The 26,697-nt window shown below is 47.1% G+C and overlaps 1 protein-coding gene across 3 annotated transcripts in view; it reads left to right on the top strand.

The window, feature by feature from the left end:
- The window catches only part of cdk8 (cyclin dependent kinase 8), a 195,419-nt gene that overhangs the window by 65,580 nt on the left and 103,142 nt on the right, over positions 1–26,697 (top strand). For 2 of the 3 annotated variants that reach the window (XM_072476908.1, XM_072476909.1), the window contains exons 3-4: positions 12,171–12,281; positions 20,463–20,603. The exons of the other annotated variant lie outside the window; for it this stretch is intronic. In XM_072476908.1, coding sequence (XP_072333009.1) covers positions 12,171–12,281; positions 20,463–20,603 — 252 coding nt within the window. The remainder of the gene's footprint in view (positions 1–12,170; positions 12,282–20,462; positions 20,604–26,697) is intronic. 3 annotated transcript variants of the gene reach the window in all.

Raw genomic sequence — 26,697 nt, forward strand, 5'->3', positions numbered from 1 at the left:
AGGGTTAATCCCCTGGCTTGGTGGTAATGGTTGAGTGGAGAATATGCTAGGCCATGAGTTTACAGACTGTGGTTGAATACAATTCTGCTGCTGCTGATGGCCCACAGCACCTCATGGAAGCCCAGTCTTGAGTTGATAGATCTGTTCAAAATTTTTCCCATTTAGCATGGTGGCTGTGACATATAAGACAACAAGGGTGTCCTCAATGTGAAGACGGGACTTGGTCTCCACGAAACCTTGCCGTGGTCACTCCTACCAATACTGTTATAGATAGATGCATCTTCAGAAGGGAGATTGGTGAGGATGAGGTCATGTAGGTCCTTCCCTCTTGGTTCCCTCACCTCCTGCCTCAGAGCCGTCTAGCAGCGATGTCCTTTTGGACCAGGCCACCGCAGTCAGTAGTCGAGTCACTGAGCCACCTTTAGTGATGGACATTGAAATCCCTGAGCAAGAGTAGCTTTTGCTCCAATGCCACTCTCCATGCTTCCTCCAAGTGGTGTTTACATGGAGGAGTACTCATTTATTAGCTGTGTGGGGTGCGTGGTGATATATGGTGATCAGCAGGGGGTTTCCTTGCCCAGGTTTGACCTGATGCTATGAAACCTCAGTGGGGTCCAGAGTCCGTGTTGGGCACTCCTAGGTCAGCTCCTTCCTGACTGTTTACCACTGTTCTGCTGCCATCTTGCTGCCAGTGGGACAGGGCATACCCAAGGACGATGATGGTGGTGTCTGGGATAATATCTGAAGGGTGTGATTCTGTGAATATAACTATGCCAGGCTGTTGTTTGTTTGATTAGTAAGGAGGTGATATAAAGAGGAATTGATAGGGTAGATGAGAGTGAACTGTTTTTCCTGGCTAGGGAGTGGAGGGCACTGGGGGTGGGGGGAAATGATACATTCACCATAACCCTTAATCCCTTTACTGTTCAAAAATCTCTCTATCTTTGCCTTAAAAACATCCAACGAGGTAACCTCAACTGGTTCACTGGGCAGGGAATTCCAAGATTTACAACCCTTTGGGTGAAGACGTTCCACCTCAACTCGGTCCTAAATCTGCTCCCCCTTATTTTGAGGCTATGCCCCCTAGTTCGAGTTTCACCTGCAGTGGAAACAACATCCCTGCTTCTACCTTAATTATTCCTTTCATAATTTTATATGTTTCGATCAGATCCCCCGAATATTCTTCTAAATTCCAATGAGCATAGTCCCAATCTCTCATAAGCTAATCCTCTCGGGCGTCATTCTCCGACCCCCCGCCGGGTCGGAGAATGGCCATTGGCCGCCGTGAATCCCGCCCCCGCCGAAGTCTCCGCTCCCGGAGATTGGGCGGGGGCGGGAATCCGGCCGCGCCGGTTGGCGGGACCCCCCGCTGGATTCTCCGGCCCGGATGGGCCGAAGTCCCGCCCAGGAATTGCCTGTCCCGCCGGCGTAAATCAAACCTGGTATTTACCGGCGGGACCAGGCGGCGTGGGCGGGCTCCGGGGTCCCGGGGGGGGGGGCGCGGGGCGATCTGACCCCGGGGGGTGCCCCCACGGTGGCCTGGCCCGCGATCGGGGCCCACCGATCCGCGGGCGGGCCTGTGCCGTGGGGGCACTCTTTCCCTTCCGCCTCCGCTACGGCCTCCACCATGGCGGAGGCGGAAGAGACTCTCCCCACTGCGCATGCGCGGGAAACTGACAGCGGTCGCTGATGCTCCCGCGCATGCGCTGGGAAGCTGACATCGGCCGCTGACGCTCCCGCGCATGCGCCGCATTTCCGCGCCAGCTGGCGGGGCAACAAATGCCATTTCCGCCAGCTGGCGGGGCGGAAATCCCTCCGGCGTCGGCCTAGCCCCTCAATGTTGGGGCTAGGCCGCCAAAGATGCGGAGACTTCCGCACCTTTTTGCCGGCGCGATGCCCGTCTGATTGGCGCCGGCTTTGGCGCCAGTCGGCGGGCATCCCGCCGTTGGGGGAGAATTTCGCCCCTCAACTCTGAAATCAACCTAGTGAATCTCCTCTACACCCCTCCAGTGCCAGTACATCCTTTCTCAAGTAAGGAGACCTAAACTATACACAATACTCCAGGTGTGGCCTCATCAGCACCCTATGCAGCTGCAACATAACCTCCCTGTTTTTAAACTCCATCCCTCCAGCAATGAAGGACAAAATTCCATTTGCCTTCTTAATTACCTGCTGTATCTGCAAACCAACTTTTTGCAATTCATGCACAAGGACACCCAGGTCCCTCTGCACAGCAGCATGCTGCTATTTTTTTACTATTTAAATATTAGTCCATTTTGCTGTTATTCCTACCAAAATGCATGACCTCACATTTGTACTCCCTTGCCCACTCACTTAAACTATCTATATCCGTCTGCAGACTTTGTGTCCTCTGCGCACTTTACTCCCCCAGTGTCATCTGCGAACTTTGACACATTATACTTGGTCCCCAACTCCAAATTATCTACGTAAATTGTAAACCATTGCGGTCCCAAAACTGATCCCTGAGGCACACCACTAGCCACTGATCGCCACTCTTTGCTTTTGGTTTATCCCCACTCTGCTTTTGGTTAGTTAACCAATCCTCTATCCATGCTAATATATTACCCGTAACGCCATGCACCCTTATCTTATGGAATAACCTTTTGTGCGGCACTTTGTCGAATGCCTTCTGGAAATCTAGATACTCCATATCTACCGGTTCCCCGTTGTCCACTGCGCTTGTAATGTCCTCAAAGAATTTCAATAAATTAGTTAAACATGACCTGCCTTTCATGAACCATGCTGTGTCTGCCCAATGGGACAATTTCTACCCAGATGTCTCGCTATTTCTTCCTTGCTGATAGATTCAAGCATTTTCCCCACTTCAGAAATTAAGCTAACCAGCCTATAGTTACCCGCCTTTTGTCTACCTCCTTTTTTAAACAATGGCATCACATTTGCTGTTTTACAAACTACGACGACCACCCGTGAGTCCAGTGAATTTTGGTAAATTACCACAAGCACATTTGCTATTTCCCCTGCCATCTCTTTTATCACCCTGGGATGCATTCCATCAGGGCCCAGGAGACTTGGCTACTTTTAGCCCCATTAGCTTGCCCAACACTACCTCCTTAGTGATAATCGTTTTTAGATTCTCACCTGCATTGCCTCCTTGCCATCAATTGTTGGCATGTTATTTGTGTCTTCCATTGTGATGATCGACTCAAAATGTCTGTTCAATGCCTCGGCCATTTCCTAATTTCCCATTCTTCAATCCCCCTTCTCATCCTCTAAAGGACTAATGTTTAGCTGAGCCACTCTTTCGTTTTATATATTTGTAGAAACTTTTGCTATCTGTTTTTACATTCTGAGCTAGTTTACTCACGTACCCTCTTTCCTTTCTGATTGCTTTTTTCATGACTTTCTGTTGACATTTAAAGATTTCCCAACCCTCTAGTTTTCCACTAATCTTTGTCACTTTGTATGCATTTTCTTTCAATTTGATACTCTCCTTCATTTCCTTAGATCTCCGTGGCTGATTAGCCCTTTTCCTACAGCCCTTCCACTTCACTGGTATACACTTTTGCTGATTACTGTGAAAAATCGCTTTAAATGTCCTCCACTGTTCCTCAATTATCCCACTATGAAGTCTTTGCTCCCAGTCTACCTTCGCTAAAAGTTCCGTCATCCCATTGTAGTCTCCCTTATTTAAGCACAGGTCGCTGGTATTGGATTTTACCTTCTCACCCTCCATCTGTATTTTAAATTCCGCCATACTGTGATCGCTCCTTCCGAGAGGATCCCTAACCATGAGATCATTAATTATTCCTGTTTCATTACACCTGACCAGATCTAGGGTAGCTTGCTCCCTCATAGGTTCCATTACATACTGTTCGAGGAAGCTGTCGTGGATACATTCTATGAATTCCTCCACAAGACTGCCTTGACCCTGGTTTGACCAATCGACATGTAGATTAAAATCCTCCATGACAACTGCCGTACCATTTTTACATGCATCAGTTATTTCTTTGTTTACTGCCTGCTCGACCGTGATATTATTTGGTGACCTACAGACTACGTCTATCAGCAACATTTTCTCCTTACTATTTCTAATTTCCACCCAAATGGATTCACCCTTTTTCTCCATAATACCTATATCATCTTTCACTACCGCCCTAATATCATCCTTACATAACAGAGCTACACCACCTTACCTTCCTGCTTGTCCTTTTGAATAGTCTGATACCCCTGGATATTTAACTCCCAGTCGTGACCACCCTGCAACCATGTCTCTGTAGTGGCCCTAAAATATACTCTTTTACGATGATTTGTGCCGTCAACTCATTTACCTTGTTTCGAATGCTACAAGCATTCAAGTAAAGTGCCGTATGCTATTTTTTTACCTTCATTTTGAATTGTAACACCTCCATTAATAACATCTCCTGAGTTCTTCTTCCCTTTAACCTTTTCATAATTTTCCCTGCAGTTGAACCTTCCTCCCCAGAGGCTCACCTGCTGCTTTGCTTCTCATTAATCATTATACTTCCCATAGTTTCACCCATCCCTTCTGTCATTGCCCTCTGTATCCTGCAGCTAAGCCAATTTTGAATCCACCTTATCGCATTATCCTGTATTCCATGTGCATTTGCCGCCTTTATAAGTCTCCCATGTTGGACCTTGTCAAAGGCTTTGCTGAAATCCATATAAACTACACCAACTGCACTACCTTCATCTGCACACCTGGTCACATGCTCAAAAAATTCAATCAAATTTGGAGGCGTGACCTCCCTCTGACAAAGCCATGCTGACTATTCCTGATCAAACCTTGCTTCTCCAAGTGGAGGTGGATTCTCTCCTTCAGAAATTTCTCCAATAGTTTCCCTCTCACTGACATGAGACACTAGTCTGTAGATCCCTGGCTTATCGCTTCAACCTTTTTTGAATAGTGGGACCACATTAGCTGTTCTTCAGTCTTCTGGCACCTCCCCTGAGGCCAGAGACGAATTAAAAATTTGGGTCAGAGCCCCTGAAACTTCCTACCTCACTTCCCTCACTGGGACACAATTAATCCAGACCTGGAGATTTATTCACTTTTAAGCCTGCCAGCACCTGGTCACTCCCAATGTCAATTTGCTCAAGAAGCTCACAATCTCTCTCCCCGAGTTCTATATCTACCTCCTCATTCTCTTGAGAGAAGACAGATTTGAAGTATTCGTTCGACACCCTGCCATGTCCTCTGGTCCACCCACAGATTTCCCTATTGGTCCCTAATGGGCCCTGGTTATCCTCTTCCCATTGAGATATTTATAGAATACCTTGGGATTTTCCCTACTTTTACCAGCTTTTTCATATCACCTCTTTGCTCTCCTAATTACTTTCTTAAACTCCATCCTGCACTTTCTGTGCTCCACTCATGCTTCCGTTGAATTGCTCCCCCTAAACTTGCTAAAAGCCTCTTTTCCTTCTCATCATATTCTGAATGTCTGTATGCTTATTACTCCTTCCTATTGCCCGAGAGGAAACATGTTGGCCTAGTATCTTCCCCGTTTCCTTTGTGAATGCTCCCCCCACTGCTGTTCTGTAGATTTCCCCACAAGTGACTCTTTCCAGTCTACCTTGACCAGATCCTGCCTTATTTTACTAAAATCCTCTCTTTCCCCCAAGCCACAACCTTTTTTTGCAGCTTCATTTTAGGGGCATGTAATGCTTCAAGTTCTGAACATCAAGCTCTGAATGGGTAGAGATTATTATATCTGAAAAGTGAGCTGGTTAAGTAATTAAGAAGGAAGAATGCAAAAAGCTTTGTGGAAAAGACCAGGGAATTTGGATTGTTTTGGAGAATTCCAGGTGAACAATAAGTACAATTGGGCTATTTTTTTTGATTCTCTTGGAAACAGCCTGCAGAATTTGGGTAATTGACCATTTAAAAACATCCTATCTTAAACTGATTTTTTTTTCAAGGAAATTAAAGGGATTCCAGCTCTGCCAAAATAATTTTTTTTTTAATTAATATTTTATTGAAAATTTTTGGTCAACCAACACAGTACATTGTGCATCCTTTACACAATATTATAACAACACAAATAGCAATGATCTATTTTATAAACAAAAAATGAATAAATAATAAATAACAAAAATGAAAACTAACCCTAATTGGCAACTGCCTTATCACAAGTAACACTCTCCAAAAATATAATTTAACAGTCCAATATATAATTATCTGTAGCAACGACCTATACATATTATACAGTATATATTAACAACCCTGAGAGTCCTTCTGGTTCCTCCCCCCCCCCCCCCCCTCCCCGATCCTGGGCTGCTGCTGCTGCCTTCATTTTTCCATTCCATCTATCTTTCTGCGAGGTATTCGACGAACGGTTGCCACCGCCTGGTGAACCCTTGAGCCGACCCCCTTAGGACGAACTTAATCCGCTCTAGCTTTATAAACCCCGCCATGTCATTTATCCAGGTCTCCACCCCCGTGGGCTTGGCTTCTTTCCACATTAGCAATATCCTGCGCCGGGCTACTAGGGACGCAAAGGCCAAAACATCGGCCTCTCTCGCCTCCTGCACTCCCGGCTCTTGTGCAACCCCAAATATAGCCAACCCCCAGCTTGGTTCGACCCGGACCCCTACTACTTTTGAAAGCACCTTTGTCACCCCCATCCAAAACCCCTGTAGTGCCGGGCATGACCAAAACATATGGGTATGATTCGCTGGGCTTCTCGAGCACCTCGCACACCTATCCTCCACCCCAAAAAATTTACTGAGCCGTGCTCCAGTCATATGCGCCCTGTGTAATACCTTAAACTGAATCAGGCTTAGCCTGGCACACGAGGACGACGAGTTTACCCTGCTTAGGGCATCTGCCCACAGCCCCTCCTCGATCTCCTCCCCCAGCTCTTCTTCCCATTTCCCTTTTAGTTCATCTACCATAGTTTCCCCTTCGTCCCTCATTTCCCTATATATAGCTGACACCTTACCATCCCCCGCCCATGTCTTTGAGATCACTCTGTCCTGCACCTCTTGTGTCGGGAGCTGCGGGAATTCCCTCACCTGTTGCCTCGCAAAAGCCCTCAGTTGCATGTACCTGAATGCATTCCCTTGGGGCAACCCATATTTCTCGGTCAGCGCTCCCAGACTCGCGAACTTCCCATCCACAAACAGATCTTTCAGTTGCGTTATTCCTGCTCTTTGCCACATTCCATATCCCCCATCCATTCCCCCCGGGGCAAACCTATGGTTGTTTCTTATCGGGGACCCCCCCAAGGCTCCAGTCTTTCCCCTATGCCGTCTCCACTGTCCCCAAATCTTCAGTGTAGCTACCACCACCGGGCTTGTGGTGTAGTTCCTCGGTGAGAACGGCAATGGGGCTGTCACCATAGCCTGTAGGCTAGTCCCCCTACAGGACGCCCTCACTAATCTCTTCCACGCCGCTCCCTCCTCCTCTCCCATCCACTTACTCACCATTGAAATATTAGCGGCCCAATAATACTCACTTAGGCTCGGTAGTGCCAGCCCCCCCCATCCCTGCTACGCTGTAAGAATCCCTTCCTCACTCTCGGGGTCTTCCCGGCCCACACAAAACCCATGATGCTCTTTTCAATCCTTTTAAAAAAAGCCTTCGTGATCACCACCGGGAGGCACTGAAACACAAAGAGGAATCTCGGGAGGACCACCATCTTAACCGCCTGCACCCTCCCTGCCAGTGACAGGGATACCATATCCCATCTCTTGAAATCCGCCTCCATTTGTTCCACCAACCGCGTTAAATTTAACCTATGCAATGTGCCCCAATTCTTGGCTATCTGGATCCCCAGGTAACGAAAGTCCCTTGTTACCTTCCTCAACGGTAGGTCCTCTATTTCTCTACTCTGCTCCCCTGGATGCACCACAAACAACTCACTTTTCCCCATGTTCAATTTATACCCTGAAAAATCCCCAAACTCCCCAAGTATCCGCATTATTTCTGGCATCCCCTCCGCCGGGTCTGCCACGTATAGTAGCAAATCGTCCGCATACAAAGATACCCGGTGTTCTTCTCCTCCTCTAAGTACTCCCCTCCACTTCTTGGAACCCCTCAACGCTATCGCCAGGGGCTCAATCGCCAGTGCAAACAATAATGGGGACAGAGGGCATCCCTGCCTTGTCCCTCTATGGAGCCGAAAATATGCAGATCCCCGTCCATTCGTGACCACGCTCGCCATTGGGGCCCTATACAACAGCTGCACCCACCTAACATACCCCTCTCCAAAACCAAATCTCCTCAACACCTCCCACAAATAATCCCACTCCACTCTATCAAATGCTTTCTCGGCATCCATCGCCACTACTATCTCTGTTTCCCCCTCTGGTGGGGCCATCATCATTACCCCTAACAGCCTCCGTATATTCGTGTTCAGCTGTCTCCCCTTCACAAACCCAGTTTGGTCCTCGTGGACCACCCCCGGGACACATTCCTCTATTCTCATTGTCATTACCTTGGCCAGGATCTTGGCATCTACATTTAGGAGGGAAATAGGTCTATAGGACCCGCATTGTAGCGGGTCCTTTTCCTTCTTTAAGAGAAGCGATATCGTTGCTTCAGACATAGTCGGGGGCAGTTGTCCCCTTTCCTTTGCCTCATTAAAGATCCTCGTCAATACTGGGGCGAGCAAGTCCACATATTTTCTATAGAATTCGACTGGGAATCCATCCGGTCCCGGGGCCTTTCCCGCCTGCATGCTCCTAATTCCTTTCACCACTTCTTCTACCTCGATCTGTGCTCCCAGTCCCACCCTTTCCTGCTCTTCCACCTTGGGAAATTCCAGCCGATCCAAGAAGCCCATCATTCTCTCCCTCCCATCCGGGGGTTGAGCTTCATATAATTTTTTATAAAATGTCTTGAACACTCCATTCACTCTCTCCGCTCCCCGCTCCATCTCTCCTTCCTCATCCCTCACTCCCCCTATTTCCCTCGCTGCTCCCCTTTTCCTCAATTGGTGTGCCAGCAACCTGCTCGCCTTCTCCCCATATTCGTACTGTACACCCTGTGCCTTCCTCCATTGTGCCCCTGCAGTGCCCGTAGTCAGCAAGTCAAATTCTACATGTAGCCTTTGCCTTTCCCTGTACAGTCCCTCCTCCGGTGCTTCTGCATATTGTCTGTCCACCCTCAAAAGTTCTTGCAGCAACCGCTCCCGTTCCTTACTCTCCTGCTTCCCTTTATGTGCCCTTATTGATATCAGCTCCCCTCTAACCACCGCCTTCAATGCCTCCCAGACCACTCCCACCTGGACCTCCCCATTATCATTGAGTTCCAAGTACTTTTCAATGCACCCCCTCACCCTTAGACACACCCCCTCATCTGCCATTAGTCCCATGTCCATTCTCCAGGGTGGGCGCCCTCCTGTTTCCTCCCCTATCTCCAAGTCTACCCAGTGTGGAGCGTGATCCGAAATGGCTATAGCCGTATACTCCGTTCCCCTCACCTTCGGGATCAACGCCCTTCCCAGCACAAAAAAGTCTATTCGCGAGTAGACTTTATGGACATAGGAGAAAAACGAGAACTCCTTACTGCTAGGTCTGCTAAATCTCCACGGGTCTACACCTCCCATCTGCTCCATAAAATCTTTAAGTACCTTGGCTGCTGCCGGCCTCCTTCCAGTCCTGGACTTCGACCTATCCAGCCCTGGTTCCAACACCGTATTAAAATCTCCCCCCATTATCAGCTTTCCCATCTTTAGGTCCGGAATGCGTCCTAGCATCAGACTCATAAAATTGGCATCATCCCAGTTCGGGGCATATACGTTTACCAAAACCACCGTCTCCCCCTGTAGTTTGCCACTCACCATCACGTATCTGCCCCCGTTATCCGCCACTATAGTCTTTGCCTCGAACATTACCCGCTTCCCCACTAATATAGCCACCCCCCTGTTTTTCGCATCTAGCCCCGAATGGAACACCTGCCCCACCCATCCTTTGCGTAGCCTAACCTGGTCTATCAGTTTCAGGTGCGTTTCCTGTAACATAACCATATCTGCCTTAAGTTTCTTAAGGTGTGCGAGTACCCATGCCCTCTTTATCGGCCCGTTCAGCCCTCTCACGTTCCACGTGATCAGCGGGGTTGGGGGGCTTCCTACCCCCCCCCCCCCCTTGTCGATTAGCCATCACCTTTTTCCAGCTCCTCACCCGGTTCCCACGCAGCTGTATCTCCCCCAGGCGGTGCCCCACCGCCCATCCCCTCCCATATCAGCTCCCCCCTCTCCCCAGCAGCAGCAACCCAGTAATTCCCCCCTCCCACCCCCCCCCCCCCCCCGCTAGATCCCCCGCTAGCGTAATTACTCCCCCCATGTTGCTCCCAGAAGTCAGCAAACTCTGGCCGACCTCAGCTTCCCCCCGTGACCTCGGCTCGCACCGTGCGACGCCCCCTCCTCCCTGCTTCTCTATTCCCGCCATGATTATCATAGCGCGGGAACCAAGCCCGCGCTTCTCCCTTGGCCCCGCCCCCAATGGCCAATGCCCCATCTCCTCCACCTCCCCTCCTCCCCCCCATCACCACCTGTGGGAGAGAGAAAAGTTACCACATCGCAGGATTAGTACATAAAACTCCTCTTTCCCCCCTTTTTAACCCCCCTCTTTGCCCCCCACATTCGCCCCACCACTTTGTTCAAACGTTCTTTTTAATAACCCGCTCATTCCAGTTTTTCTTCCACAATAAAAGTCCACACTTCATCCGCCGTCTCAAAGTAGTGGTGCCTCCCTCGATATGTGACCCACAGTCTTGCCGGTTGCAGCATTCCAAATTTTATCATCTTTTTATGAAGCACCGCCTTGGCCCGATTAAAGCTCGCCCTCCTTCTCGCCACCTCCGCACTCCAGTCTTGATAAACGCGGATCACCGCGTTCTCCCATTTACTGCTCCGAGTTTTCTTTGCCCATCTAAGGACCATTTCTCTATCCTTAAAACGGAGGAATCTCACCACTATGGCTCTGGGAATTTCTCCTGCTCTCGGCCCTCGCGCCATCACTCGGTATGCTCCCTCCACCTCCAACGGACCCGCCGGGGCCTCCGCTCCCATTAACGAGTGCAGCATCGTGCTCACATGTGCCCCGACGTCCGCTCCCTCCACACCTTCAGGAAGACCAAGAATCCTCAGGTTGTTCCTCCTTGCATTGTTCTCCAGTGTTTCCAACCTTTTCACACATCGTTTCTGATGTGCCTCATGCGTCTCCGTCTTCACCACCAGGCCCTGTATGTCGTCCTCATTCTCGGCTGCCTTTGCCTTCACGACCCGAAGCTCCCGCTCCTGGGTCTTTTGTTCCTCCTTTAGCCCTTCGATCGCCTGTAGTATCGGGGCCAACAGCTCTTTCTTCATTTCCTTTTTGAGCTCTTCCACACAGCATTTCAAGAACTCTTGTTGTTCAGGGCCCCATGTTAAACTGCCACCTTCCGACGCCATCTTGGTTTTTGCTTGCCTTCCTTGCCGCTGTTCTAAAGGATCCACTGCAATCCGGCCACTTTCTCCTCCTTTTTTCATCCGTGTCCAGGGGGGATTCCCTTCTGGTTTACCGCACAGTGTTTTTAGCCGTCAAAATTGCCGTTGGGGCTCCTATCAAGAGCCCAAAAGTCCGTTTCACCGGGAGCTGCCGAAACGTGCGACTCAGCTGGTCATCGCCGCACCCGGAAGTCCTGCCAAAATAATTTTAATGGGTGCAAGAGAAATATGCTGGACACCACATGTACACTGTCTTAAATCTGGCTACCAGAAAACCAGCGATGTCTGAAAACCGGACATAATCAAAATTCCTTCTAGGCAGCTTATAAATATTTTTAGACAAGTAATATAACTTAGCTGCTTGCTTGGTTAGATGATAAATTGGGGTGGTAATGTGCCGTCTAGTTGTCGGCTTCAGGTGCTTTCCCTTTCCCATGGTCTGAGTGGCCCTTGTCCCGATTTGACTTGACCTGGCCCAAACCACTTGACCTGAACCACTCAATCCAAAATCCAGCATAGACTCAGCCCTGAGGTTGCTGGTTTTGAGACACTGTACCTATATAAAATTGAGGGTGTACCTATATAAAATTGAGGGTGTGAAGTGCAAATGAAGCTATTAATAATACTCTAGATTGTGAGGATGAATTTGAATTGAAGGACCTATTAACTCTTGATACAATGAAAATGTACATTTTCAGTTGTCACAACTCTAATGCAGTATATTTTGTTTCACAGTTGCTGCGGGAGTTGAAACACCCAAACGTCATTGCTCTTCAGAAAGTGTTTCTGTCACATGCAGACAGGAAAGTGTGGCTTTTGTTTGACTATGCTGAACATGACCTCTGGGTAAGATCTACCTTTCTGGACTGCTTAGTACTTTGTGCAACAATGCCTAATGTCACTGCTTATGCTGCCAATTAGCTTAACTTGAAATGTTTGTGTTTTAACATCTATTTCCAAAAATTGTGCCATGGATCTATTTGGTACAGTAATTGTGGTATCAATATATCTGACATATTGTAAGACATGGAATAGCTGAAAAGTGAGTACCTAAACTTTGAATAAGTTGCTTCCACGCTATTTAGTGTGGACTTTGATACTGTTGGTCCCTAATAAAATAAAGAAATGGCAATTACTTTTCTTTAGACTTGCTGATTGGCTGAGCAAAGTTTAATTTTTTTCGGTTCTTCAATTCTGCCTGTCCACTAAAATTGAACCAATGAGATGACTACAAATTGTCACTTTCAGTGTTTTGCAGAGGAATATGTTCACAAAAAAATGTTATCCTGCTCTTTTCAACAGTGAGTTGAGTGAAACCTTGTATTATACATACTATCCAGTTAGCATACAAAGTTTATTTTCAAATGTTGGAGAGATGATTCTCAACTCAATATACTCAGTAATTGTTCAATGGGCACACTTAAACAATATACTGCACTTTCCACAATATAAGCATTCTATATGTTAATCAATTCTATTATAATAGATTTTATTCATTAGGTCGTGTGTCACGTATTTAAAAGAGGAATATTAAGAACTGACCTGAGACCAGCAGAAGTAAAATTATTGGGGGTGGTCTTCTTATTTTCATTAATGTCAACTTTTTTTTTTACACAGTATCTCTTGAGTTACTTTGAAAACATTTCAACACTGAAAGCTATGCTTTTTAAACAAGCTGCATTTCTTATGTCAACTGAATTGTGTGTTGACTAGACAGCCTATGTCAACTGAGCTATGATTGAGATTGTAGAAATGAAGAAAGACTATTCAACCCTTCCCACTCCATCTTCCGAGTTTTTTCTTTGGCTATACTGTAGAGATTGAATGAACAGTAGAGATATGTAGATGCAATAGAGGTATGCGTGTATATCTTTCAAAATTCACATTAAAATCCAGCCCTATGCTCTTTTGCTGAATCAGCTTAATTCTACCAACCATAACGTTTTAACTATAGCACTTGCAAGTATATTTTTACATTGATTGTCAAAGTTAAGTTATTCTTTAAAAAATAATCAAGTAATTTTCTGAGTTTATAATTAACTCTTATTTTTCCTGCCTTATTTTTAATGTGTTGGCTGTGTGCAATTTATCTATCCTGGTCATTGTTTCAAAATGAAACTAACCACTGTTAATTGTAATTGCTCTGTGGAATTCCGTATTTCGTATCATCAATTATCTAATCTGCTTTTCATTTCTAAGGTTACCCACTTACAAACATCAGTGTATTTCTGTGTAGCATTTTATTCAGTAAACACCTGAGAGTTTTTTTTAAAATATGTTTATTAAGAGTTTTTTAACACAATTTTCAACCATACAAACAAACCCCCCCCCCCCCCCCCCCGTAACAAAAAAGAAAGAAAGCTCGCATAGCAAGACATGAACATGGCAAGTCAATATGATACAGAACTTTGTACATTGGATTCCTCCCGTACATGTCAGTTTCCCGGATCATTCATGTGTTTTCTTGCTCAAATGCCCTCCAGAAAACCCCCCCTTCCCCCCCACCTTGCTGTTACTGCTGTCGCTGCTGTCCGACCTTCATCTAACACTCCGCGAGATAGTCTAGGAATGGTTGCCACCGCCTGTAGAACCCCTGCGCAGACCCTCTCAAGGCAAACTTCCTTAAACTGTATCAGGCTAAGCCTGGCACACGAGGAAGAGGAATTAACCCTACTTGGGGCATCAGCCCACAGCCCCTCCTCAATCTCCTCCCCCAGCTCCTCTTCCCATTTATCTTTCAGCTCCTCTGCCAAAGCTTCCCCCTCTTCTTTCATCTCCTGGTATATCGCCGACACCTTGCCCTTCCCGACCCATATGCCCGAAATCACCCTGTCTTGAATCCCCTGTGCCGGGAGCAGCGGGAATTCCCTCACCTGCCGCCTCACAAACGGCCTCACTTGCATGCACCTGAAGGCATTTCCCGGGGGTAGTCCAAATTTCTCCTCCAGCGCCCCTAAGCTCGCAAACGTCCCATCGATGAACAGGTCCCCCATTCTTCTAATCCCTGCCCTATGCCAGCTCTGAAACCAACCCCGTCCATCCCTCCCGGGACAAACCGATGGTTGTCTCGGATCGGGGACCACACCGAGGCTCCCATCGCACCCCTGTGCCGTCTCCACTGCCCCCAGACCTTTAGTGTTGCCGCCACCACCGGGCTCGTGGTGTACCTTGTCGGCGAGAGCGGCAGCAGTGCCGTCACCAGCGCCCCCAGGCTCGTTCCTTTGCAGGACGCCATCTCCAACCTCTTCCACGCCGCCCCCTCTCCCTCCATCACCCACTTACGGATCATCGCCACGTTGGCTGCCCTGTAGTAGCCACCCAAATTCGTCAACGCCAACCCTCCTCTATCCCTGCTACGCTCCAGGAACCCCCTCCTTACCCTCGGGGTCTTGCTCGCCCACACAAAACTCATAATGCTCCTGCCTACCCTCTTAAAAAAGGCCTTGGTGATCACGATTGGAAAGCACTGGAACACAAAAAGAAACCTTGGGATGACCACCATTTTAATCGACTGTACCCTGCCCGCCAGTGAGAGTGACAACATGTCCCACCTTTTAAAATCCTCCCCCATCTGTTCCAACAGCCGCGTCAAATTAAGTTTGTGCAGTGCCCCCAAGCTCCTAGCTACCTGAATCCCCAAGTGTCGAAAGCTCCGTTCCGCCCTCCTCAGCGGTAGGTCGTCTATCCCTCTTCCCTGATCCCCCGGATGCACCACAAAGAGCTCACTCTTTCCCACGTTGAGCTTATAGCCCGAAAAGTCTCCAAAATCCCTTAGGGTCTGCATGACATCAACCATCCCCTCCACTGGATCCGCCACATGCAGCAACAGGTCGTCTGCGTACAGCGACACTCGATGTTCCTCTCCCCCTCGGACCACCCCCTTCCATTTCCCCGACTCCCTTAACGTCTTGGCCAAAGGTTTAATTGCCAGTGCAAACAGCAGAGGGGACAGGGGGCACCCCTGCCTCGTCCCTCGATACAGCCGGAAATACTCCGACCTCCGCCGGTTCGTGACCACACTCTCCACCGGGGCTCTATACAGGAGCTTGACCCAACTAATAAACCCTCCCCCGAACCCAAACCTCCTCAACACTTCCCAGAGATACTCCCACTCTACTCGATCAAAGGCCTTCTCCGCGTCCATGGCTGCCACTATCTCCGCCTCTCCCTCCACCGATGGCATCATTATCACATTTAGGAGCCTTCGCACATTGGTATTTAGCTGCCTACCCTTTACGAATCCCGTCTGGTCCTCGTGAATCACCCCCGGGACACAGTCCTCAATCCTCGTAGCCAACATTTTTGCCAGCAACTTAGCATCTACATTGAGGAGCGAGATCCCGCTTCAAGATCAAAGAGATCGTCGCCTCCGACATTGTCGGGGGCAGGGTCCCTCCCTCCCTTGCATCATTGAAGGTCCTTACCAACAACGGGGCTAACAGGTCTACAAACTTCCTATAAAACTCCACCGGGAACTCATCCAGCCCCGGGGCCTTCCCTGCCTGCATGCTCCCCAGTCCTTTAACCAGCTCCTCCACCCCAATTGGCGCCCCCAAACCAGCCACCTCCTGCTCCTCCACCCTCGGGAACCTCAGTTGGTGCAAGAATCGTCGCATCCCCTCTTTTCCCCCTGGGGGCTGGGACCTATACAGCTCCTCGTAAAAGGCCTTGAATGCCTCATTCACTTTCACCGCACTCCGCACCGTAGTTCCCCTACCATCCTTGATTCCACCTATTTCCCTCGCTGCCATCCTCTTACGGAGCTGATGTGCCAGCATCCGACTCGCCTTCTCCCCATATTCATATATCGCCCCCTGTGCCTTCCTCCACTGTGCCTCTGCCTTCCCTGTGGTCAACAAGTCAAACTCCGTCTGGAGACTTTGTCTCTCCCTGAGTAGTCCCTCATCAGGAGCCTCTGCACATCTCCTGTCCACCCTTAAAATCTCTCCCACTAACCTCTCCCTTTCCCTGCCCTCTCTCTTCGCCCTATGAGCCCTGATGGAGATTAACTCTCCCCTGACCACCACCTTCAGCGCCTCCCATACTACTCCCACCTGCACCTCCCCGTTGTCGTTGGCCTCCAGATAACTTTCGATGCACCCCCGCACCCTCCCACACACTTCCTCGTCTGCCAGCAGTCCCACATCCAACCGCCATAACGGGCGTTGGTCCCTCTCCTCCCCCAGCTCTAGCTCCACCCAATGCGGGGCATGGTCTGAAATGGCTATGGCCGAATACTCCGTTCCCTCCACTTTCGGCAGCAATGCCCTACCCAGAACAAAAAAATCTATCCGGGAGTAGGCCTTATGTACGTGGGAGAAAAAAGAAAATTCTCTGGCCAAATCTCCACGGATCTACACCCCCCATCTGATCCATAAACCCCCTAAGCACCTTGGCCGCAGCCGGCCTCTTCCCCGTCCTAGATCTGGAACGATCTAATGCTGGGCCCAGCACAGTGTTAAAATCCCCACCCATTATCAAGCTCCCTACCTCCAAGTCTGGAATACGCCCCAACATCCGTTTCATGAATCCAGCATCGTCCCAGTTCAGGGCATATACATTCACCAGTACCACCTCCGTCCCCTGCAACCTACCGCTCACCATCACGTATCGGCCTCCATTGTCCGCTACTATGTTCTTGGCCTCAAACGACACCCGCTTCCCCACCAATATTGCCACCCCTCTATTCTTCGCATCCAGCCCCAAATGGAACACCTGTCCTCCCCATCCCTTCCTTAACCTGACCTGATCTGCCACCTCCAGATGTGTCTCCTGAAGCATGGCCATGTCTGCCTTTAGTCCCTTTAGGTGCGCGAACACTCGGGCCCTCTTAACCGGCCCATTTAGGCCTCTCACATTCCACGTGATCAGCCGGATCAGGGGACTACCCACGCCTTCCCCCATCCCCCGCCGACGAGCCATCTCCTATCTTAGGCCAGTCCCGTGCCCGCGCCTCCCGCACCCTCCAGTCCCCCAGACGGGGAACCCCCGCCCCGACCATCTCTTCCATGTTCAGCTCCCCCTCGGACAGTGCAGCAGCAACCCTAATGTCGCCCCCCCCCCCCCCTCCGCGCTAGATCCGCATCTAGCACTTTTGCTCCCCCATATTACTTCCGTGAGTCAGCTGACTTCTGACCCCGGCTTCCCCCGCGTTCCCGTTGATCTCCCCGTGTGGGAGTCTCTCTTCCTCCTTACCTTCCTCCATCCGCCCCCCCCTAGCGCGGGAAAAAGGCTGCGCTTTCCTGAGCCAGCCCCGCCCCCTGTGGCGCAGCTCCTGTTGCGGCCATTGTCCCAGTTCCCCCATCCCCGAGTCTCACCTCCCTCCAGCACCGACGCCCACATTCCCCACCATCTCGTCTAGAGAAAAAAAAGAATTTTAACCAGAACTCTATCCCCATCCATCATCCCACCCATATTTTGCCCAGATTTACAACCCCGTATACAACCAACATCCCCCCCCCCCCCCCACCCCACAACCACAGCCCCTCAGTTTGAGTCCAATTTTTCCGTTTGGATAAAGGTCCAAGCCTCTTCTGGCATTTCAAAATAATGGTGTCGGTCCTGATAAGTGACCCAGAGTCACGCAGGCTGCAGCATTCCGAACCTGACTTTTTTTGTGCAGCACTGCCTTGGCCCGATTGAAGCCAGCTCTCCTCCTTGCCACCTCCGCGCTCCAATCCTGGTAGACTCGGATCACCGCATTCTCCCATCTACTGCTCCGCACCTTCTTGGCCCATCTCAGAACACTTTCTTTGTCCGCGAAGCGGTGGAACCTTGTCACTATCGCCCTTGGCGGCTCATCAGCCTTGTGTCTCCTCGCCAGGACCCGGTGAGCCCCTTCCAGCTCCAGGGGGCTCGGAGAGGCCTCTGCACCCATCAGCGACTGGAGCATCGTACTCACATACGCCCCGGCATCAGCTCCCTCCACTCCTTCGGGGAGACCCGGAATCCAGAGATTCTTCCTCCTCGACCTGTTCTCCAGGACCTCGAGTCTCTCAGCCCACCTCCTGTGCACCGCCTTGTGCGCCTCCATTTTTACCGCCAGGCCCAGGGTCCCTTCCTCGTTCTCATTTGTTTTATCCCTCACCTCACAAAGCTCCACCGCCTGGGCCTTCTGGGTCTCCTTCTGCCCCTCGATCACCAACAGCATTGGCGCCAGCACCTCCTTTTTAAGCTCCTCCACACACCGCTTAAGGAACTCCTGCTGGTCCAGCCCCCATGCTGCTCGATCTCCGCCCTCCGCCATCTTGTTTTTCCCCCTCGTTTTTGCCACTGCTCCAGAACCTCTTTCTCCGACGCTCCACCGCTAATTTCCGCCATACAACGTAAGGGGGGACCTTACTTCACCTTCCCACACGGGATTAAATCAAAAAATTTCCGTTTGGGCTCCTCTGGAGAGCCCAAATGTCCGTTATAGCGGGAGCTGCCGAAATGTGTGGCTTAGCTCCGCATCGCCGCAACCGGAACTAACCATCCGAGAGTTGACGAGTTCAATTAGTTGTAGTAATGAGCCACATTTGGAACAATAAGAGCCTATTGAGTTGCCCTTATTTTTCAATAAATCTAATTGTATATTGTGTCAATTATGTAATTTTCAAAATAAATATGATAAATATTCATTCTAACATTTTCCGGCTTATTTACTTTCAAAGCTAAGCATTGCCATTTCGCTGTTCAGAAGGAATGCCTCATCGGCTCTTCAGGCAGCCTTATACCTCGATTCAAGAAGCTCAAGTCTTATTGATTATTCTATCGCATTCTTAACTGGTTGAATGTTAATTTTATGTCAGTTGGATGAGCTGAAAGGGAAATGGGAAGAAGAGCTGGGGGAAGAGATTGAGGAGGGGCTGTGGGCTGATGCCCTACGTAGGGTAAACTCGTTGTCCTCGTGCGCCAGGCTAAGCCTGATACAATTCAAAGTTTTACACGGCGCATATGACCGGAGCAAAGCTCAGTAAATTTTTCGGGGTAGAGGATAGGTGTGGGAGATACTCGAGAAGCCCAGCAAACCACACCCACATGTTTTGGTCATGTCCGGCACTGCAGGGGTTCTGGGTGGGGGTGGCAAAGGTGCTTTCGAAGGTGGTGGGGGTCCGGGTCGAGCCAGGCTGGGGGTTGGCTATATTCGGGGTTGCAGAAGAGCCGGGAGTGCAGGAGGCGAAAGAGGCTGATGTCTTGGCCTTTGCGTCCCTAGTAGCCCGGCAAAGGATATTGCTTATGTGGAAGGAAGCCAAACCCCCGGGCGTGGAGACCTGGATAAATGACATGGCAGGGTTTATAAAACTAGAACGGATAAAGTTCGCACTAAGGGGTTCGGCTCAAGGGTTCACCAGGAGCTGGCAACCGTTCATTGACTACCTCGCAGAACGATAAAGGAAATGGGAAGGTGACAGCAGCAACCCAGGGGGGAGGGGGGTGGGGGGGAGGGGGAGGGCTCGGGTGGGTCCTCAGGGGTGTTTTTGTATAGATATATGTACTAGGTTATGTATAATGGATTGTTTGATTTTATTTTTGGAGAGTTATTATTTTTGTTATGGCAGTTGCCATTTAGTTTATATATTATTTATTTATTTGTTAAAACGGCCACTGTTATTTATATTGTTTTATTGTTGTAAAAAGGAAAACCTTTGTATTGTTTTGTTTGGCCGAAAAATATATATTAAAAACATTTTTTTTTTAAAATGTCAGTTAAATTTGGTTAAGCTTCTGACCAATTAATTCAGTACGTTCCTTCAACCGCTTGCGCATTGTATGTTGAATGTTTAACGCAAAAAGCATTTTTGGATGGGGCTTGAAATGAGACCAGCAGATGAGGAATCCTTTTTGCTGTATGCATATTTTGAGGGAAAATGCATCATTTGTATTTTGAAGTTCGAGATGAGGCTGGAAAAGGTAAGGTATTTTCAGAGTATGCCAGTACACAGCCAAGAAAATTCTCTGGAATGCACTTCACTCGTAATATGGTCAAAATCTCTCACTTTTCAATTTTTTAATTTCCCAATATATGTTTTATTTTTCCTTTTTCAGCACATAATCAAATTTCACAGAGCTTCTAAAGCAAACAAGAAACCAGTGCAATTACCTCGAGGGATGGTGAAGTCCCTATTGTATCAGATTCTAGATGGCATTCACTATCTGCATGCTAACTGGGTGTTACACAGGGATCTGGTAAGTGATTTACTGAGGGTACGTGAAATGAGTCGCTATGCTCAACACATTAATAGAGAGGGGGCGCGGGGGATATGGAGAAAGATAATTTTATCACTCGTTGCTTCGGTGACAGATAGGCATCTTAATTGAAATTGCACCATAGGAGGATTAGCTGGAGTACATGTTGAATAACAGATGTTGGAATATGTTTCCTTTTGTGACTTGCCATAAAAATATTTACAGTTTTATCAAAATCTGAGTGAATTATATCCACCCTACCCCCAAGCTACTTTTTCTTATTTCACAATCATTTCGTTTTCACATTTCATTGCGTTGCTACATATAGAAATATACACAGGAATTGAGGAAATATTGTCCTGAGGTGTAATTCATTTTATAAGACCTCATTCGAAAAGGAAGTGGGTCTACGGGGTGTATTTTCTGTTCAAGACGTGCTCCCCTCAATCTTAACCTAATATTTAACATTGCGAGTTTAAAAAAGTAACATAATATTTTTACATTTTGGGTTCTGCCATTTTGTGTTGTCCTACCTCCTCAGCAATCTTTAAAAAAATTTTTTTTTAAATAAATTTAGAGTACAAAATTCATTTTTTCCAATTAATTGCAATTTAGCATGACCAATCCACCTACCCTGCACATCTTTGGGTTGTGGAGGCGAAACCCATGCAAACATGGGGAGAATGTGCAAACTCCACACGGACAGTGACCCAGAGCCGGGATCGAACCTGGGAGCTTGGTGCCATGAGGCAGCAGTGCTAACCACTGCGCCACCATGCTGCCCTTCTCAGCAATCTGATGATAAATTAGAAGGAGTTGCCATTCGGGTCCTTGCAAGACTTTGTTCATCTCAAAGGGAGCCAACATTTCAGACTGTTCGTGGTGCTGAGTTGGTAGCTAATTTTCTGGGGTTGGTTTACAAGATTGGCTTCTCAGTAAAATGTAAGTTGTGGCTCCTATTGAAATTAATTGTTTTGTCCAATATATAAATAATCTCCCATGTTGTGTACAGAGTGGTTAGGAGGAAGTTCACCTTTCCATAAATGTATAAGCTCTTCCGACTTGGATACCCTTCAGATATTACACCATGCATCTCTTTTGTATTGCACTCCGTAATAAAAACAAAACATCGCAGCCTATTTGCACATTAATGAGTTTCACGCAAGTTCTTTGTTTCCCCCTGTTGATTTCTTCTTGCCCATGACCTCATATGATGATTTCCCTTTCAGTAAATTTCCGTCATGCCTGGACTTGCCTTTGATTATGAGCAACTTCCAGTCTTTGTAACACAATTGATTAATTTGTTGCAAGGGTAACTTTTGAATCTTCTTCCGTGTTTCAACGTATGGGTCGAGAGAGAAAAAACATACCTTATTTTGGTATATGCCACAAATAAATGCAACCTGCCTGATTTCAATAATTTCTTGTGGCAGTGCTCATGTGCCCTTCAGAGAATCTCTTTATATTAATGACTTTGAACCTGTATCAGCAAAGCAACATGTCACAATCTACTGGTGGATTAAGTAACGTGTGTGACTTACTTGGGATTTTCCCAAGTGAATATTTGGTACTCCACAGCTGAAGACAGTTAATCCTCTATTGTAATAGCAATCTTGACTGCTGAGTGTTCAATTTGTGGTTCCTTTTGAGCCTCAAATTCAAAGTAGGATTTTGTGAATTGTTGGATATCTAATTGATTGTTTCCTGCTGTTTCTGGGCTTTTGCCTTCCCTTCATTGCTATTGCCTTAGAACATGAATAGCCTAGTCCAGAGGTCAATAGAATCATAGAATCAACAGTGCAGAAGGAGGCCATTCGGCCCATCGAGTCTACACCGGCTCTTGGAAAGAGCACCCTACCCAAGCCCACACTTCCACCCTATCCCCATAACCCAGTAACCCCACCCAGCACCAAGGGCAATTTTGAACACTAAGGGCAATTTATCATGGCCAATCCACCTAACCTGCACATCTTTGGACTGTGGGAGGAAACCGGAGCACCCGGAGGAAACCCACGCACACACTGGGAGGATGTGCAGACTCCACACAGACAGTGACCCAAGCCGGAATCGAACCTGGGACCCTGGAGCTGTGAAGCAATTGTGCTATCCACAATGCGACCGTGCTGCCCGTCAAAGTGCTAAGCGCACTTTTGCCACACAAATGATAAATAGATAAAGCTCCACTTATACATGCATAATTGGAGCAGTAGGGGGCAGGAAGATGAGGACCCAGTATGGCAGAACACTGTTTCCATGCTGTCATTTTCATGTGTTTTGCTGCATTTACGGAATGTTTTGTCAGTTTTCCTTTTTGCAATTGCCTGTTCAAGGTCTTGCTGAGACAATGAGTTGGTGTGCTGTCATTTCACTTTTGTGGCCTGTACACAAATGTAACCTGGGCTAATAATAACAAATTTATTTTCCCTGACTACAAGGATTCTATGTCTGTTTTGACTGTTTCAACTCCATTCAAGAGTGATCCACAACAAAAGTGCCTGCAATTCAAAATTAATTTGCAATTTTGGTTGTACTGCAATATTCAGTAGTATCGAAAACAAAAAGCATTATATTGGCGCAGAGGAGATTTACCAGGATGCTGCATGGACTGGAGGGCATATCTTATGAAGAAAGGTTGAGGGAACTGGGACTTTTCTCACTGGAGCGAAGAAGGAAGAGAGGTGAATTGATAGAGGTTACAAGGTGATGAGAGGCATGGATAGAGTGGATAGCCAGAGACGTTTCCCCAGGGCGGAAATGGCTGTCACGAGGGGAACATAATTATAATAATCGCTGATTGTCACAAGTAGGCTTCAATGAAGTTACTGTGAAAAGCCCCTAGTCGCCACATTCCAGCGCCTGTTCGGGGAGGCCGGTACGGGAATTGAACCCGCGCTGCTGGCCTTGCTCTGCATCACAAGCCAGCTGTTTACCCATTGTGCTAAACCAGCCCCTATGAGTTGATATGCTGTTAAGTTGATTGGAGGAAGGTATAGGGGAGATGTTAGGGATAGGTTCTTTACACGGAGAGTGGTGGGTGTGTGGAATGCACTGCCAGCAGAGGTGATGGAGTCAGAGTCATTAGGGACATTTAAGCGACTCTTGGACAGGCGTTGGACAGCAGTAATTTGAAGGGGTGTAGGTTAGGTTGAACCTTGATTAGGATACATGGTCGGCACAACATTGTGGGCCGAAGGGCCTGTACTGTGCTGTACTGTTCTATGTTCTGTTGGTGTTGAAATGTATGCTCTTCTGAATCAAGAGTTGAAGTAGATTTGTTGAGCAAGAGTTACATTAACGTTGATCCAGATGCTGATATCATGTGCTAAAAGTGAATAAGTGTTTGTGTTCTCTGTGCAGCACAAAGACTAAAATTATGGAAGAAAAAAATTATTAACTGGCAACGATGTACGTTTTACCATTGCTTAACTCTCTGAATTTGATAGAACATGGCACTTTTAATGGCATTTAATAATGACTTATGGCAAGTTCCAGTTTTTGTTCACTTTATCAATTCAAAATCTAGTTTTAAATCTAATCACATCATTGTTTTCATTTACGTATTGCTGGTTGGATTAGTCTCTAATTAAGATGACGAATCTTTAAAAATATCCCTTCCATGATGATGCCAGTTTAGAAATGCATACAAGTTCATACCCTTCCAAACTTTTATCAGCTGGGGGAGAGAGAGAGAGATGAGATTTATATACAATCGTGTCACCTGTAAAATTGAAGAATCGGAAGTATCTCAGTAGCTTATCAGTGACACTTGCTCCAAGTTATCCAAATTGGGAAAATGCAGCTTCTTGTGTTAGTAGAGTAAAAACTTGCATGTTCATTAAAACATATCCTCATAAACATGAACATCATAAAGTCTACAATTAAATCAATAATGGAGCCTAACTTTATAACTTTTTCCTTTACACTATTTCAGCATGCATACTCTTAAACAAGGATAACAGAAAACATCTGCCATCTATGTGTAACTTTTTATTTTCAAATTTTCTCTTCGAGGATGCTTTTTCTCTATAGAGGTTTCAGCCTGGGGGAAAGACTTCAACTGTGTACTAGATTGGGAAGTGTAGAATCACCAACCGGAACATCCAAATTTCCACATTTAGCTGCGCATGTGAGGATTCCTGAAGTTGCTGTCCACTTCAGAGGTCTCATAACTGCGAATGCTGATAGTTGTACCGTCATTGCTATTCAAAATCTAGGCTGTAGAATTTTACAGGCAGGAGTGTATGTCCATGTCCATGCTGGAACATTGCTCTTTACCTAGAACGTTTTAAAATCTCTCTCTCTCTAAATTCCGTCAAAGGTTCTGCATCCACCACTGTTTCTGGTAGAGCATTCATTTTCTGACAACTTTCAATGTCTATGTTTTTAAAATAAAATCTTTAAGTTCTCATTGCTTCTCGGCCCTTTGGCTAAGATCAAGCGTCAGATCAAGCCCAAGATTAGGTGCAATGTCTTTTCTTGTCCGCTTGGAACATGTATGTCTCTCTTGTGGAGACCATGAGTTGGCTTTAATTTGAATTGTTTTTTTGAGCAATCTTTGAGATGGATTAAGGATTTGCCCTTTCCACTGCATTGGCTTTGCGACTTTAAGGATGGGCTAAAAAACATTTTAATAAATGTATGTGTTCCAGTTATCAGTTCTCCGACCAATAGAAAGTTTTCGCTATTTACTTCATCAAAACTGCTCATAGGATACCTTTAGTATAAGGAGAAATGGTTATAATACCTCCCTGGGAAACACCATTATTTTTATCACTCCAAGCTATTACTGTATGCTGCCCATTTGCCTTGTTTTTAATCAATGTTGATGCATTCCAATTTCATGCGTCTTACTTTTTATTAACAAACTCATAATGTAGCACTGTATCAAATGTTTTTTTGAAAATGCATGTCAGTAATATCTATTGCATTTTCTTCATCACTGTGCTTTTTGCTCAGTGAATTCCTGCATTTTATAAATCTGTGTTGGTTGCCCTTGAGTAACCCAGGCAAAGAAGCAAAAGTGATATGAGAAAATAAAGGTTAAGGTCTGGAAAGCACTACTTGAGTGATGAAGGCAGGTTTATTCAAAGCATTCAAAATGGAATTAGACTGTTATCTGAAAAGGAAGAATGTGCAGGGTTGAAGTTGGAAGGCAGGTAAATGGCACAAAGTGAATTGCTCGTGTTGCGAGCCGGTGAGAGACAATGGGCTGAATGGCCTCATTCCGCACTGTAACAATTCTGTGAAGACTTTCTAAATTGGTTCTCATGTTATGCCATGTCTATAGTTTTGTAGTTTATCCCTTTCTTCATTAAAAGCTTACCAAAGAAGTGTTGAGAAGGAAATTGGATACTTCGAGATCAACAATAACAGTGCTTGATATTATTTTCCTTTCTTAAAGTAAAGAAACTTGATGTTTTTAGTGGAGAATCAATAGGTAATGTACATGGACTGGGTTTGGGCCAAATATAATGTCCTCTCTCCAGACTTCATGCACACCTGAATTTATACCAGCATAGAAATGAAGACATTTATACTGTATTGAATATTGTTTTTGAAGCTTTTTCAAGAAATTTCCCTTGCCTTCTGATACAAAAAAAGAGACTGGTATTGTGCAAAGTCCATAGTACTTTAAATTACTGTCTGGTTGATGTAAAGCTTGCCAATTTTTAATTCCAGAGCAGTTAGTTTCCTAATTTTTTGTGTGTTTGTGTATGTGCAAAGGCACACGAGGGAAACAAGATTCCATGCAGGTGGTGTCTGGAAAGAGTTGCACGGGGGCTGGTTTAGCACACTGGGCTAAATAGCTGGCTTTTAAAGCAGACCAAGGCAGGCCAGCAGCACGGTTCAATTCCCGTACCAGCCTCCCCGAACAGGCGCCGGAATGTGGGGCTTTTCACAGTGACTTCATTTGAAGCCTACTTGTGATAATAAGCGATTTTCATTTTTCACATGTCCTCTCTTGGTAGCTGGGCTAGAAAGCTGTGTTTCATCAATACGGTTGAATTTTTTTGTAGAAATTGTAGAGTTGACAGATGTTGGAAACTAACTTGTGTGGATGTGGACCAGTGGTTGGGGTATACCAGCTGCTCAG

This window comes from Scyliorhinus torazame, chromosome 15 (assembly GCF_047496885.1).
Source record: "Scyliorhinus torazame isolate Kashiwa2021f chromosome 15, sScyTor2.1, whole genome shotgun sequence".
Classification (NCBI taxonomy): domain Eukaryota; kingdom Metazoa; phylum Chordata; class Chondrichthyes; order Carcharhiniformes; family Scyliorhinidae; genus Scyliorhinus; species Scyliorhinus torazame.